General features: G+C 39.4%; 1 protein-coding gene across 8 annotated transcripts in view; it reads left to right on the forward strand.

Annotated features, from left to right (window-relative positions):
* pot1 (protection of telomeres 1 homolog) overlaps positions 1-16,275 on the forward strand; it is a 268,174-nt gene that overhangs the window by 76,193 nt on the left and 175,706 nt on the right. For 7 of the 8 annotated variants that reach the window (XM_048548944.2, XM_048548943.2, XM_048548946.2 and 4 more), the window contains 2 exons: positions 3,620-3,691; positions 12,107-12,221. In XM_048548944.2, the coding sequence (XP_048404901.2) occupies positions 3,620-3,691; positions 12,107-12,221 (187 nt within the window). The remainder of the gene's footprint in view (positions 1-3,619; positions 3,692-12,106; positions 12,222-16,275) is intronic. The other variant, XM_048548940.2, reaches the window with a different exon arrangement.

Genomic DNA, 16,275 nt, shown 5'->3' on the forward strand with positions numbered 1-16,275 from the left:
TGGTCTGGCCTATATGTGACTCCAGACCCACAGCAATGTGGTTGACTCTGAACTGCCCTCTGGGACAATTAGGGATGGGCAATGAATTCTGCCTGCCCTCATCCTGTGAATGAATAAAAAAAAAGAGTAAGAGAAATAAGAGACGGATAAAATCAAATCACTTTTTTTCTAATACATCTCCAGATTTAATTTCTGAGGAAACAAACCCCAATCTTGTAACAGTAACTTTTCAGTTCAGAAAAGGTTTTTTCAGCAGTAATTATCACTTCTTTAGTTGTTTGCATATTCTTGAATGCACCACATTTAATTTTTTCAACAATTTTAATATACATCAGGTTCTTGCCATTTCACCCATTTCAATACTGCATCTAAGATTGAGGAATGCAACAACACACTCCAAAAGAAAGCAGCTTTCTCTGACAATGATATGGACGTATAAACAAGGAGCAAGAGAAGGTCACTCGGCCTCTCAAGCCTGATCTACGTTTCGATAAGATTGTGGCTGTTCTGATTTTAAACTCAACTGCATGCTCCTGCCTACCGCCAGGGTTCTTTCATCACCTTAATGCTCAAGAATCTGTATGCTTCTGCCTTCAAATATTTAATGCTAAATATTAAAATATATAAAATGAGGTCAGAAGTCGCAGAATACCAGGTTATTGTCCAACAGGTTTATTTGTAATCTCACAGTGCGGAGCTGGAGGAGTACAGCAGGCCAGGCAGCATTAGAGGAGCAGGAAAGTTTAACGTTTTGGTTTTGGACCCTTCTTCAGTATGAAGATTTCTTCAGAATTTCTTCAGAAATCTTCTTTCTGAAGAAGGCTCCTGACCCAAAACGTCAACTTTCCTGCTCCTCTGATGCTGCCTGGCCTGCTGTACTCCTTCAGCTCCGCACTGTGTCATCTCTGACTTCAACATCAGCAGTTCTTACTCTCCCTTAGATGAGATTCCCTACAGTGTGGAAACAGGCCCTTCGGCCCAACAAGTCCACGCCACCCTTTGGACCATCCCCCTATAACCCACACACCCCTGAACACTACGGGCAATTTAACATGACCGATCCACCTAGCCTGGACATCTTTGGACTGTGGGAGGAAACCGGAGCACCCGGAGAAAACCCACGCAGACACGGGGAGAATGTGCAACCTCCCCACAGACAGTTACCTGAGGCTGGAATTGAGGGTCCCTGGTGCTGTGAGGCTGCAGTGCTAACCACTGAACTACTGTGCCGCCCTTATTTGAAATCTCACAAGCGTTTGGAGCGCAGCCCCTTCACTTGATGGAAGTGCAGTGCTCTGTGCACTAACGATTTCAAATAAACCTGTTGGACTATAATCTGGTATTGTGTGACTTCTGGTCTTGTCCAACCCAGTCCAACACTGGCACTTCCATATCATATGTAAAATGAGTTCTAAGTTTAATTGTACGCATGTGTACGTAAGAAGTTGCTGTCAGATATCCTGTGTTATAATGATAAGGGCAGATTATCTGTCTATTACCCTGGTAGTGCATTCTTAGCCAACATTTGTCAGGAAGAGACTTTAAGGAAGATAAAGTACTCTAGATTCTGAAGATCTGACAAGTTAAAGAAAATATTGGACCAACTCCAAAGTTCAGGTACTAACTTTGGAGGGAGAAACAAAATGAATATTTTGGATTGGTAACCGCTTTCCAGAACTGGAAAATGTTACAAATCCAACAGGGTTTAAGCAAGTACAGAGGAAAGATAAGTAGGAGTTGGGAAAGAAACCGGTTGGGCCCATGATACTGTGGAAGGTAGGAATGACAGTGAGGATAGTGGTGACAAGGCAAAAAGGGATAGTAATAGGACAAGTAAAGAAACAAAAGAGGAGTCTGGAGGATCTGCTAAAGCAAATTCATTTTGAGAAACTGTTGTCCAGAAAACAAAATGGTGGCAACAGTTATCATCTGATAACTGGTCTGGTGGGTTAAACATCTAATTAAAATTAAGGAAAAGTCTTGGTGTACTCCTACTTGGCATTTTATTTATGTGATAAGCTAAATTTGATTTAACAGTTCCTGATTACCTTTGCTTAACAAGTTGGCTCAGTATTGAAAATTTTGTCAAATAATGTTTGATAAATGTATGCAGTGTCCGTCAGGCCAGGCTTGATAAGTCATTATGAATAAAGAAATGAACACACAACTCCTCTTGACCGAGCAGTTCAGAGTCGGGGTTGACCTTGAATGTTGCTCAGAGAAAGCTATTAGATTTTGTCACAAGGGTTCTCTGTTTGTACATTGGTTCTGAGTCTTTATATTCTGATGTATTTTTATATAAAAATGTTTCATTGCCACACAGACAAGCAGTTTTGGCTGCCTTATAATGCAACCACATCACTGATCTTCAGAAAGTTAGAGAACTCCCTTGAGTGAACTGTCAAACATCTGTTACAGTGCAGGCAAGGAACTGTCAAACATCTTTGAAGTGAATCCTGATGGTTGAATGCTTAAGTTGAACAACTTCAGATTCATGAAATATTACCAAAAATAATAAGTTGGATTTAACATTGACACTCTCTTCTCTATAAGGTTAACAAGATCATTGGAAAAGCAACAAAGCACCAGTGTTCATTTCAAGAGATGTAGAAAGGAAACTGATATAAGCTATAGTCAACAAATTTAACACCTTGGTTAGAAGACAGTGTGCACACTGCTGAAGAAGAACTGGACGTGAAATGTTAATTTTGCTTTCTGTCAACTGATACCGCCAGACTTATTCAGTTTTTCCAACTATTTCTGTTTTTGTTTCAGATCTTCGGCATCCCCAGTTCTTTGTTTTATCTGTTTTTGTCCAATTCCTTGCCTACCATGAAACAGCAAAAATATTTACAAGGATGATGCCAGAACTGAGAGGGTTTACCTAAGAAAAGAAAGGCTGAATAGATTGTGGAGGTTTTCTCTCGAAAAAGGAAGGCCCAGTAGTAAAATTGTGAAATAGTTTGATATGGTAGACATAAAGACATGTTTCTGCCAGGAAACTAGAGGAGTTCAGAATAGATCATAAATAGAGTCACAAGTAAGCCTAGTAGGAAATTCAGGCAAAATCAAATTAGCCAGAGTCATGAGACTAAGAAGCTTGCACAGAGTAGTTTTTTTTTTAATCGTGTGAGATGATTTAAAAATGTTAAGTGCATGAGAGCGAAATGACTGGAAGGACATGCTGACAATGTTACATGTATTCAAGTGGGAGAAGGCTAGCGTATCACATTAGAACACTCGTATAGCTTAGTTGAGCTGACTGGCTTGTTTTTCTGTAAATTCTACGTAATTATTTAAATGCATTTCTCATATTTTCTGTTCCCAAGTCAATGCTTGTTTCCATTTACAGTAAACATTTGTTCCAGATCTCTTTAAAATATTTTTTCCCTGTCTTGATCTTATAGCCTTACAGACAGATTGGCATAATGCTTAATCAGGTGTATCGTAGTAATTGCCCTCTGGATGGAATCTGGAAATGATATGAACAACACATTTCAAATATATTGACGTGATTCCGAATAATACATCTATTATTCCAAATACAGCTTTAGTCTGCCTCTACTGTGTGATTACAACTGAAGGGAAACCGACAAGTTTTCTTTTTCTGCTATTTTAGGTATATGCTAAATCAGTGAAAGAACCAGCAGCAGTTAGTAATGTTGGTCTCCCGATCATTGAAAGGCCAAAGGTAATTCTTGTTATTATCCTAGATTTCGGACGTATTGATTCATCAGAATTGTAAACTGCAGCTTCAAAGGGACACTTCTGGACAAAATAAGAAAGAACTTGTATTCACTTTTGCTAAAGCCTTTCCTTAGTTGTCGGAGGTCCCAGAACACTTTACAGTCGATGAAGCCCTTTTACGATACAGTCGTCTTCTAATCAAAGAAGAATATTTAACTATACCATGGTTTAAAAAGCAAATCTCTTTCTGCTTTAGTTTCCATGGAAACTAGTTCAATGAAGTGAACAGGATCAAAGTGTACACTTAATACAACTGGAAAGTGTTCAAAGGGAAAACTTTGATGAAGTAAATCCATTATTCTGTTTTTATATATGTTTTCAGTTCAATTTCTGCATAATTTCTGGCATTCTAGCTGTTCCAAATGACATTTCACAAACTGCATTTAGGACGCATTTAAATTGTCTGAAATGCTGAACCGATAAATACTTCAAAGAACTCGTTGCCTTGATTTTTTTTTCAGTGCCTGTAGAGTTCTTCAGCCAAACTGAATGACTCTTGGCAGCTAATTCTTAGAAAATGGCCTAGAAAGTACAGCACAGAAACCAAACATTAAGCCCAACTGCTCTGTGCAATCATTAATGCTCTGAATGGGCCTCTTCACACCCCACAACTAGCAAATCTTACAGAAATAAAATTACAGGACGCAAGGAGCTTAGGTTCATGGCATTGTAAAGTTAAAATGTCTTTAAATCGCAATTGGTCAAATTACATGGGCTCACTCTCAAATTTGTGGAGCTTTGCGATAAGCCAAAAAAGTTCCCTTTGTAAGGCAACTTACCTGCAAAAGTCAAAAAAAGGAAAATATAGGTACTTTGCCACATCCCGAATTTGAGTGCAATTTTACATCTTCAGAGAAGGAGCACAGAGAGTAAGATCAACATTTAAGTTCACAATTTGAGAGGTCTGTTCAAAACTCTAGTAACAGTGGGGAAGAAGCTGTTCTTGAACCTGTTCGTATATGTATGCAAACGTTTATATCTTCTGCCTGATGGAAGAGGGTGGAATAGAGGAGAACTAGGGTGGGAGGGGTATTTGATTATTTTGATTGATTTCCCGAGGGAGTGGAAATGCAGGTGGGGTCAATAGATGGAAGGCTGGTTTTTGGGATGGACTGGGCTGTGTTCGTGACTTTGTAGTTTCTTGCATTCTTGGGAAGGGCAGTTGCGATGCATCCAAAATGAATGCTTTCTATGGTACAGCTGTAAAATTTGGTATGACATGTTGAATTTCCTCAGCCTCATGAGAAAGTAAAGGCGTTGTTGTGCTTTCTTGACCATTTTGTCAATGTCAGTGGACCAGGACAGATTGTTAGTGATCATCACTCCCAAGAACTTGATGCTTTCGACCATCTCCACCTCAGCACCATTGAGACAGACAGGAGAATGCCCTTCACTCTGCTTTCTGAAGTCAATGACCAGGTCCTTCATTTTGTTGATGTTGGTGGAGAGATTGTTGCCTTTACACCATGCCGATAAGGACTCTGTCTCCTGCCGCCTTGTTGTTTGAAATCTGCGCTACAATGGTGCTGTCGTCAGCAGACTTGTAAATGGAGTTTGGGTAGAATTTGGCCACGCAGTTGTGAGTGTGTAAGAAGTCTAGTAGGGAGCTGAGTACACAACCTTGTGGGGCACTGGTGTTGAGGATTATGATTGTCTATTCTTACTGATTTCAGTCTAAGCGTCAGAAAGCTCAGGGTCCAGCTAAAGAGCGGGAGGCAAGACCCACGCCTCGGAGTTTACAGGTGAGTTTGTTTGAAATTATGGTGTAGAAGGAATTGTAGTGTTGAACATGTAGCTCCATATCAACAGTCCCCAGTAGAAGACCAAGTTAAACCATGAAACTGTGTTTAAGTGGCACAGAGTTTATATTTCTGTTCAGAGCTAGTAGATTTTTTGGAGAGAAGTAGAGCCTGCAGGCAGTAACTTTCTTCGCTTTAGTTTCGGAAGAATAAATTAGTGAATGAAAACCTCTTTCAACAAAGTGTGAGTGCCAGTGAGCAGGAGAACGTGCAGGCCACTGGATTTGGAACAGAAAGAAAGCTAGTTTAGAGGGCAGTCGCCATAGTAATTTTGCTGAATGTTGTAATAAATGGAAAAAAAAGGAGAGAGATGTAGAGAGCCAGAAATAAGAGGCAGCTTGTCCATTAGCAGCTGCAATCTGTTCAAATTGAGAGAAATGTTTGATGAATTTAACGATTTGTGTGTTTCCATGAATACACAGGAACATTATTGGTATCTTGTGTTTGGACAGTTTGAGGGATTAGAAGCATGGAACCTTTTTGTGATACAGGAATTTGATTTGAGATCAGAAGGCAAAATGTCAATAGTAAAGTCAAAGAGTTGCGCAGAGGGATGAGGTTGTGCATTTTAGTTTTAACTGTGAGAGACTTGATGAAGCAAAATCTCTTTAGTCCCATCAAAGGCAGAGGGAGATCAAGGTGCAAGAATTTAACTATTGTAACAGAAGGTAAAAAGTGTACACTGTGAAAAGAAGCTACTGCAAGTTTAAAATAGATTGTACTGGTCACTGGTCAATAACAAAGAGGAACACTAGAGTTGGAGAGTGGATGGTGCCCTGAAAATCTAATCAGTTGATATTTGAGTACTACTTCTATCAGTTAGTGAACAGATAAAGCCCTCTAGAATGTTTTAGGGGAAGGCCACGTAATAATAACTTGCTTGTGCAGATCTTCAGGTAATGACAAAAGCAGGCAGACAAGTGTACTAGTAATCATGAGTTAGATCAGGTAGTTAAACTAGTTAATAATCTGGAGAAATGCACACGAGAAGGGACATCACTGACATCAGTGCATTTGTTGAAATATGGAGAAAATAGATCCCACAACATGTTGTTTGCTTTGCTGGTCTTTTGCTTAATTAACTCATTCCTGTAATTGGTATGTTTCCTAATTATTACTTATCAAGGATGATCCTGGTATGGAGGGATTGTCTTATGAGCAAAGGCTAAACAGGTTTGGGGTCTCTACTTACTGGAGTTTAGAAGAATGAGAGATGACTGCATTGAAAGATATAGGATTCTTACAGGGCTTGACAAGGTAAATGCTGGAAGGATGTTTCCCCCATTATGGGAGAATCTGGGACCAGGGCTGCCAATTTAAGACTGAGATGAGGAGCAATTTATTCTCTGAGAATCGAGAGTTTTTGAAACTCCTTGACACAGACAGCAGTGGCAGCAGAGTCCAAATGTATTATTTGAGGCTGAGATAGATGGATCCTTGATCAGGCGGGGGGATCAAGGGTTATGGGAAATGACAGGAAAGTGGACATGAGCAATGTAAGATCTTCCATGATCCTATTGAATGGCAGAGTAGACTCAAGAGACTGACCAGCCTACTCCTGTTCCTATTCCTAATGGCTTTCCAATCTGTAACTTGTCATTTTTTAATGTGCTAATGTCGTGGTACTCAGGAACACCTTGAATTTTTTAATAACGTTTACAATTTTAACTGAGGGAACTTTTTGAAAGAATTAGAGAGATGCTCCCCCTGGTATTTCAGGAGATCTGGCTGGCTTGTTTCTTCCCAGCTTTGCAGCTAGTCAATAACATTGAAATGAGAAATTGCATATTTAAAAGAAAATTAAACTCTGTTCAAAGCAGCCTTAGGAATGAAGAGTTATTAGTTTCTTTAGACTTGCATGTAAAATTAGCAAATGAAGAAATATATGATGGGTTCAGAGGAGATGCAGATTATCATAGTTTTGTTTTACTACCTTCCTTATTATAATTGCTCCTTATGCTGTACAACATTATCCATTTTATCTTGACCGCTGCTTAACCACACTTGCCGTCCACCCTCGGCTAGATCTTCCCTGTGATCTACCTTGACTGTTGTCCCTGCGCTTTGCCTGACTCTATGCATGGTCTGTATTTCTCTTCATTCCCTTAATTCTCAAGTGCCTAGATCTCCGTGTTAAAATACATTCATTGACAGAGCATCCACAGCCCGCTGGGATGGAGCATCCCTTATGTTCTCATCTAGTTGAAGAAAGTTCTGGTCTGAGATGGCTGTGTTCTCGTTTCTGGAGCCAGAAAATATTTTAGCATCTGCCCTGTCACACTCTGTAAAAGAAAATCCTCATTTCAGTTAGATCAGATCTCACTCTTCTTATCTGTTAATTGGTTTGTACAAGCGAGTGAGTTGGTAACTGAAGGGCACATTTAAATCTAGAGATTTAAAATAGAGAATCTCTGCTGAGGTGAGGGACCTTTTTTTTTTGAACGCAGCAATTTAATCTGATCTGGAAAGCAGCAGATTCACTGCTGATATTCTAGAGAGCCAATGTATAAAGGGCATCTGGTTCTTTTTGTCTGACTCTAGGCGTGGCAGTGTTGTCTGCTGTGAGAGATTGCAGCTTGTTTTACAGCGCGTTTAATGAACGCACTGGATCTGATCGATAACATGTCACTTGCTGCTACATATCTCTTCCTGAAGCTCTCCAGCATTTTTGGCATTGCACATGATGAAATAGACGCACGGGGACACAGGGGATTGCTATTGGCTTAGGAAAGCAAACTAAACAAGCAAGATATTAACTGTGTGGCACACTGAGCTGAACTCACTTGCAGGAAAACGGATGGGTAATTTACCCAATTCATTACTTGCAGTTGAATCAGTCAAGTGAATATATGATAAATGCCGGACAGGGCGACAAATACGTAACAATTCAGTGCATTTGAGAAGAGCTGTCCCTTAGCGAACGAACTCAAGCAGTGGGAGATTTTTAGTCAGGAGGCACCTTCCACTCTATTTCTGTATCCCCTCTTTTTTTCCCCCCTTGTATCTCTTAATTGCCTTCACAGCCCATCTGACTGGATTTGCAAGAGAAAGAGGAGAGAAAGCTCAGGGTGGCTAAAGTAATCTGCTATTCAGTGTACAAAAGGAAGACTTCTATTATTGTTGTAGAGTTTATCGTTTTCAAAGATTTCCTCTGTTGCTGAGTGTGCTTGGATAGTTGTGCCCCCATGGTCTCTCAATGTCACATTCTGCTGTGATATGCAAAATGATAAATCGAATGGATTAGAGGCATAATGCAATCTTCTGTGCGAGAATTCTCTAGGAGTGCGAGAGAATTGGCAGCCCTTGGTAAAAAGATTACAGAAAGGCTACAATATTAAAATGTTCAACATGCAAGGTGTTGAATATTGAGTAGTTATGACTGCGGAGTACTTGTAAATCATAGCACTATCTGACTCAACTGTTAAAACCTGCAAATCTCCTGGCAGTGAAATTTGACTGTCCTGAGATGCTCTCATTGATTTGGCTGAAAAATATTGGAAATGCTTGTTTGGACTTGAAAATCCAATAGAGCCATGTAAACATGATCATAGGTAAAATCATTGCACTAAGTCTGAATGAAACACTGTAGTTAACTCAAATTGATGTGACAGATGTACGACTGCTGTAATAGCACCAGACAATGAGAAATGTCAAATGGTTTTGAATATGCATCAATACAAAAGTGATTCAGAACTGTGTGCAGAATCCAAATCTGACTCCCGAGTGCCCCACTGCGGGGAGGTGTTAAGACGATCTCGAGTCAGTAGACATGTATCGTTTAGTTTGTGCCCTGTAGTAAGATTAGTCTGGACTGCTCTGAAGTTTGTTGTTTATGTCACTTAAACGTGGGATCTTTTGAATGCGTATTTACAGCAGCACACTTAATTAAGCATTCAGTCAACTAGATAAATAGGATGTGTTTGTTTCACTTCGTGATTAATTAATGATTTCGCCAAACTGAGTCTTGATTGCTCTACTGAGCTTTATATACTAGTATTGAAATTGTGGATGGATATCATGAATTAAGAATCCTGACCAGTTTTCTGTGCCGCCATTAAAGTAAACACCTTGCCTTCACTCAGACTTTCAGTTGGCTCACTGTGCTGTGTTCTGGGGTCAGGGAGCTGTCTTATGAGGAAAAGATAGACAGGCTGAGCCTGTATTCATTAGAGTTTGGAAGAGTGAGAGGCGATCTTATTGAAACAAGTGAGATCTTGAGCAAATTTGTTTGGATGGATGCTGAAAGGATGTTTCCTTTGAAGGATGTTTACTTATGGGAGAACTAGGAAATAGTTTGAGATGAAGATGAGATTTTTCTTTCTGCCAGGGAGTTACAATTCTATGGAAGTGTCTTCCACAAAGATCAGTGAAGGTGGGGGTGACTAAATATTTTTAAGGTTGGATAGATTCTTCAGTGACAATGTGGTTAAGTGGATCAGGGGTAAGCAGGAATATGGAGGTAAGGCTACAGTCAGATCAGTTAGAATTTTATGAAATGCCAGAGCTGGTTTAAGTGGTGGAATGATCTATTCCTGCTCCTGATACGTATGTTCATCTGTGTTGTATGAACATATGTATTTACATTAAAATACATTTTGATGAGAAACTACAAAGATACCAGACATTTTTTACAGTTTCTTTTCAAAGCACCTATCATCTTGTTTTGCTTGTAGCAATAGTAGGCACTTCATGCTTTCATTGTATGATATTGTAACAGTTGGTAGATGTGCAATGTCCTGATTAATTAAAAGCACTATTTACTTTCAGTTTCAGTGAATGGGAATGACCACCCCAGGTGTAAGTATGTCACAAAAGCAATCCAGGAAACAAGATCCTTTTTGTCTTACCTAGTATTGCAAAATTCAGGTTAAGATGAAGTAAGATAATCCATCTTTCTATTGTCACATGTACTCAAAACAGTACAGAGAAGAGTTTACAAGTCGCCACTTACAACGCCATTATAGGTACAACGTTCCGAGGTACAGATTCTTCAGTACAACTTCTTAGGAAAAACATTAGGAAATAAAGAAATGAAAAGCCCAGTATTAGAGATCGTAGGAATAAGTTAGAAAATAGAGAAATAAAAAGTTCAATCTTTTTGTAGGGAATTCAATACAATTTTTACTTTCAACACATGTCGAACATTTTTTGCTGTTGTGATGTGTGAATAATTATATTGTTGCAGTGATGATGAGGAACATAATGCTGTCATTAAAGACAATCAGATGAAAATTAATATGGCAGATTTTATCATTATCTTCTGTCTGGTTAGGTGTGGGGGCTCATTGGGTTAAACCACTGATTTTGGGATACCTTATGGAAAGAGCACTACATCCTCATCTTTTCTTTTGCATTTACTTGCCCCTTTATCAGTGGAGTTAGCATTTGAGTACTCTATGTTCAGACCTTACAGAAAGAAACACAAACTGGTAATTCCTCAAGGCAGGCAAGGATGTTTATCATAATATGGAAAGGGTCGGCCATGGTTCAGTCATAGCGTCTGCTCCTGAGACAGAAGATTATGGGTTTGAGTTTCAGTCGACATAAGTGTTGGCATTCCAGTGCAGTGTTGACAGAGCTACCATCTTTTGGATGAACTGTAAAACTGAGTCCTTCTGGGACTATATAAAGAAGAGCAGATGAATTATCCTTGATGTGTTGCCCAATATTTATCTCTTAACTCAGATCACTGAGTTACCTGATCACATTACGATGCGAGATCTTGGTGTGTATGAATTGACTGCCATGAATCAAACCTACAACAGTGACTACGCTTCAACAGTTCTTCATTACCTGTCAAGCACTTTGAGATAGCCTGAGGTGGTGAAAGGGTCTGGAAAATGGAGGGATTTCTTTTTAGCAAAGGGCTAGGAGAGACTTCACGGTGGGTAGGGCAAACCTCACGAAGGCTCTTTTTATTATTGTTTAATGATTTAAATATTTTCAAAAGCCTTTCCACCCTTTGAAGTGCATGTCATGTGTGTTATAAATCGATGGACGCTGAAATGAAATCAGTTTAACTGCTCAGTTATGGACTTTTTGGCTCCCTTTGAGAATCTTGAGTCTTTTTTTTATATAGTATTTGTATAATTTCTGAGAAAACCAAATCATTCTTGTAGTACGCAAAAGCTTTAGATGGAATACACAGATTTATCAGTTTTGTAGCTAATGGTGGGAATGAACATGCTCAGTAAATAACGAGTCCTGCCTAGACTTTTGGGGTTGCTAGGGTCTCTTGCTCTTTTATTGATCAATAGCTTTGACTAGCTTTTTTATTACCCTGCTCCTCAAGGTTCATTGTGGTTTCATGTTTGTTCATGTGGTTTTTGCTTTAAAAGGTAATGAACAGCTGAGTCTGGAGCAAGGTGGTTGTATTTTTTTCCGTCATAACACAATTTCCTTTGTGATCCCATATCGACAGGATACATAACAAGTAGCCTATTAACCAAAATCTCTCTTCAATCTGCATTCTCCTTTTTAATTTTTGCTGAATAATTCCAATTTGTGGTAGAATACAACATTCCTTGTTGTGACTTATGTTACTTGAATGTCTTTTGCAGCTCAGAATGCATGATTATACTTACGTCCCGCTAAACAAAATCAAAGGCGGCGTCACCATAAATGTGTATGGCGTTGTTAAATTCTTCAAGCCTCCGTATCGCAGCAGAGGAACAGGTAGGTAAAAGCATACGTTGACACGTGTTTGAATTTTACAAACTGAGCCAAAGTGCAAAATTGCTTGTATTGGAAGTATATAAGAATATTATGGATGTGTGTAGATTGTGTGTGGTTAGAGAAGAATCAGAATTATACAGCACTGAAGGAATTGTAATATGACAATCATCTCAGTATCAGCTGACTGAATGCACCATCCATTTATGCTACTCCCCTGTTTATTCCTCATCTTTCAAATTGTTCTGTTTCATGATTTATCTATTTTTGATTTTAAAAGCTACCGTAGATTCTGCTTCACTATTCTTTCTGATGGTGCATCCCATTTTCTAATAAATGACCTATTGTCACTGACTCACCGAGCAATTAATATGTTTTCTTTTTGTTTGCATTTTCAAAATCCGTTCTAAATTTGAACTTCTCTTACAGATCTTCATGTGTCCTTCAGTATTGTCTTAGAAAGAGTCCTTTATTTTATAGTTTATTTGTAGCTGAAACCTGTCACTCGTTTGATTTAGTCTAATGTCAATGCATATAGTATTTACAAAGGCTACCTGGTATCTAACATGTCCCATTGGATATGATAAAAGAGATGTGCAAGGAAAATCAAGAAGGTAATAAATGTGGAGCATTCTGTAATTGAGTCAACATTGTCATCAAAAAAATTACATCCATTGCTGAAAGTAAAAAATAAGAATGCATTTGTTTTACTTAGTTATTTTACATGGTTTATTATCTGATGCTCTACTGTTTATTTAATAGAGTTCTTGTTTTACTGTTTGAACAGTTAATATGAAAATGAAAGTGCAGGAAATACTCAGCAACTCTGTCAACAGCTGTGAAGAGAGCAAAACAGAATTAATGTTTCAAATCCAGTCTGATTCTTCCTCAGAACTTTTCCAAAGACCAACATTTGTTGCCTATCCCTAATTGCCCTTGTAAGGGGAATAATGAGCTACCTTCTTGAAGCATTGCAGCCATGTCATGTAGGAACACTCACAGCACTGTTAATGAGGCTGCTCCATGGTTTTAGACAATAGATAATAGGTGCAGGAGTAGGCCATTCGTCCCTTTGAGCCAGCACCACCATTCGTTATGATCATGGCTGCACTATGATTTAAGACTGCAACAGTGAAGGAATAGTGTTACGTTTCTAAGTCAGAGAGCTGTATTGAAGGTCGTGGCGTCCCTGTGCATCTGCTGCTTGGTTCCTCATTTAGTAGAGGTCATAGTTTTCAAGGCTCAGTTAAAGATGTCTTGGTGAGTTTTTATACTATATCTTGTAAATGGAGCACTGCAGCAGTGAAAATATTTAAGATAGTAGATTGGGTAGACGGATCCATTATCCAGTGGTCTGTTTTGACCTGGGTGGTATTGAGCTGCTGCTTAAGTGTTGTTGGAGCTGTACTCACCGAAGCAAGTGGAGAAAGTCTACCACTTCTGTGATATGTGCTTTTTACATGGTGCGTGTGTCTTAGGAGTCAAGGGTGGGTTACGTACTGCAGCATTTCTGTGTGGAAGTCCTATAATTTGCTCTTGTAGCCACAGTGTTTATGTGACAGGTTCAGTTAAATCAATGACAGTCCATGGAATCGAGTCAATGTTGATTTCTAGGGTGTTCACGTTGTTGGGGTTCAGTGATGAACATGCTGTTAAAGTTGAAGGCGTGCTGGTTTGACACTCCTGTTGGAGATGGTCATTACGGGCATGCACTATTATTTAGCACTTTTGCCAACCCAAATCTGAATGTTGTTTGGGCTCCGCTATACGGCTGTCACAGATGTTGCAGTACATGAGGAGTTGTGAGTAGTACTGAATACTGCAGTCGTCAGCAAACATTCTGCCGATATTAAAACGGAACAAGGATCATTGATGAAGCAGCTGAGATGACTGACCCTCACACGTGCCCATTTTCCTCTTCGCTGGGTCCAACCGGCCGATAGCCTGTTTGCCATTGACAATATTGCTCACCACTTCGCTAAGATGCAATTTACATCATGCAATAAAAGTGGATCTTGTTGATGTGGTGGATAAGGCAATTGGGGCAAATGAGGGAAACGCTTTACAAAATGTTTCTCTGCAAGGAACGCAGGCCAATCAACTCCAAAACTTAAGAAGTAAAATGAGCAGTTTCTAACCAATAAAGATCCTCTTCTGATGCTTTGGTTCTCTGTATGGCCCACTGTTTTTTTTCCAAGTCTAATCAATGGGAAGAAATGCAGGAGTTTAACTAGGAGATGAAGTGTTTAAAATGAATATGTGGTTACCCTTCGTTTATAGATAAATTGTAAGGCAGTGTGTGACCTGCCATAAGCTGTTTAAAGTGTGATACTAGATGCTGTTAAGCTAGGTTTTACTTTGCTAGCAGCTTATTTTAAACTTAGGTCATTTATTTACCTCTCATGCTTGAAATATCTTCATGTAACATATTTTATTAATGCCATCTCGTCAAGTTGTGGTTCTTATGATTGCTCACATTTGTTTTTGCAGCAAGCATCCTTCCAACAATCAGAATTTAATATTAATTTAAAAACCATTAAATGTTTGTGGTCCTCATCTTCACTTGGAGGAGGTTAAGCTATTGTGAATATTTGCAGAAATGGGCTGTTGTTTCAGCTGTAGATTCAAAGCAGCAGTTAAACGTGCTGTAAGTACCTGATAAAACCCAAAAGAACTGTGGATGCTGGAAATCAGAAATCAGAAACAGAAACAGAAAATTCTTCAAAAGCTCAACAGGTCTGGCAGCATCTGCAGAGAGAAATTAGAGTCAATGTTTCTGGTCCTTCCTCAGAATAGAGCTGCATGCTCCTGTACAGACAGTTACAAAGATTGTACAGAGCAGAAACAGCTTGTTTAACCCAAATGGTCATTGTTTATGTCTCAAATGTCCATCTTTCCCAACCCACACTCACTAATTCATCTCATCGTACCAATATATTTTTTCTATTCTTCTCTGTATCTTGTGTACGTAGATTTGCCTTAAATGCATCTATTCTGGATACCTCACCTATTCCCTTCCATATTCTAACTGTTTTCTGGTAAAGACATTTCGATTGGTTTTATTAGTGCCTACTCTATATTGATGACTGTTAGGTTTGGATTCCCGAGCAAATAGAAACCTTTTCTCTTTCATGACTTTCCTACAAAATTATCAGATTTGGACTGACAAGTGGGAAGTTACATTGGGTTCCACGTGCCAGGTAAGACAATCTACAGTAAGTTGGAATGCAACCATCTCTCTTGGGTGTTTATTAACATTACCATTGTTGAATCCTCCCCCCCCCACCCCTATATTAATATCCTGGAAGTTACCATTGACTGGAAATTGAACTGGGGCAGCCATATAAATCACAATCAAAAACAGAAATTGCTGGAGAAACTCGACAGGTAAGCAGAGTTAACGTTGTGAGTCTAATGACCCTTCTTCAGAAGTGGGTAACTGAGTTCTGAGGAAGGGATACCGGACCCAAAATGTTGACTCCGATTTCTCATCACGGATGCTGCCAGACCTGCTGAGTTTCTCCAGCAGTTTCTGTTTTTTGGGATTTCCAGCATCCGCAGGTCCTTTTGTTTTAATCAGCCAAACACCTATTGAGCTACAAAAGCAGGTCAGCAGCTAGGAACTCTGCAGTGGATAACTCACCACCTGATTGCACAAAGCCTGTTAACATCTACAAGATACAAGTCAAGAGAATGATGGAATACTCCCCACTTGCCTGGATGGGTGCAGCTCCAGCAGCACTTAATGAACTTGACACTATCCAGGGCAAAAGCTGTCCACTTGACTGGCACCTAATTCACTGCCTTCAATGTTCATGCCCTTCACCAATACTGTGGCATCAGAGTGTGGCATCTACAAGATGTTCTGAAACAACTCACCTCTGACAGCATTTGGCAAGATCACAGCTTCTGTCTCTTATCTGCTGGCCATATCCTTTTTATATCTGGGATCACCACTAACTACGAGTTCCCTTCCAAGCCACAAACTACCCTGATTTGAAATTATGCCATGATTCCTTCACTCTTGCTGGGCCAGAGTCCTGGAGTACCCCTTCCT

The sequence above is a fragment of the Stegostoma tigrinum genome, chromosome 18 (genome assembly GCF_030684315.1).
Source record: "Stegostoma tigrinum isolate sSteTig4 chromosome 18, sSteTig4.hap1, whole genome shotgun sequence".
NCBI classification, from domain to species: domain Eukaryota; kingdom Metazoa; phylum Chordata; class Chondrichthyes; order Orectolobiformes; family Stegostomatidae; genus Stegostoma; species Stegostoma tigrinum.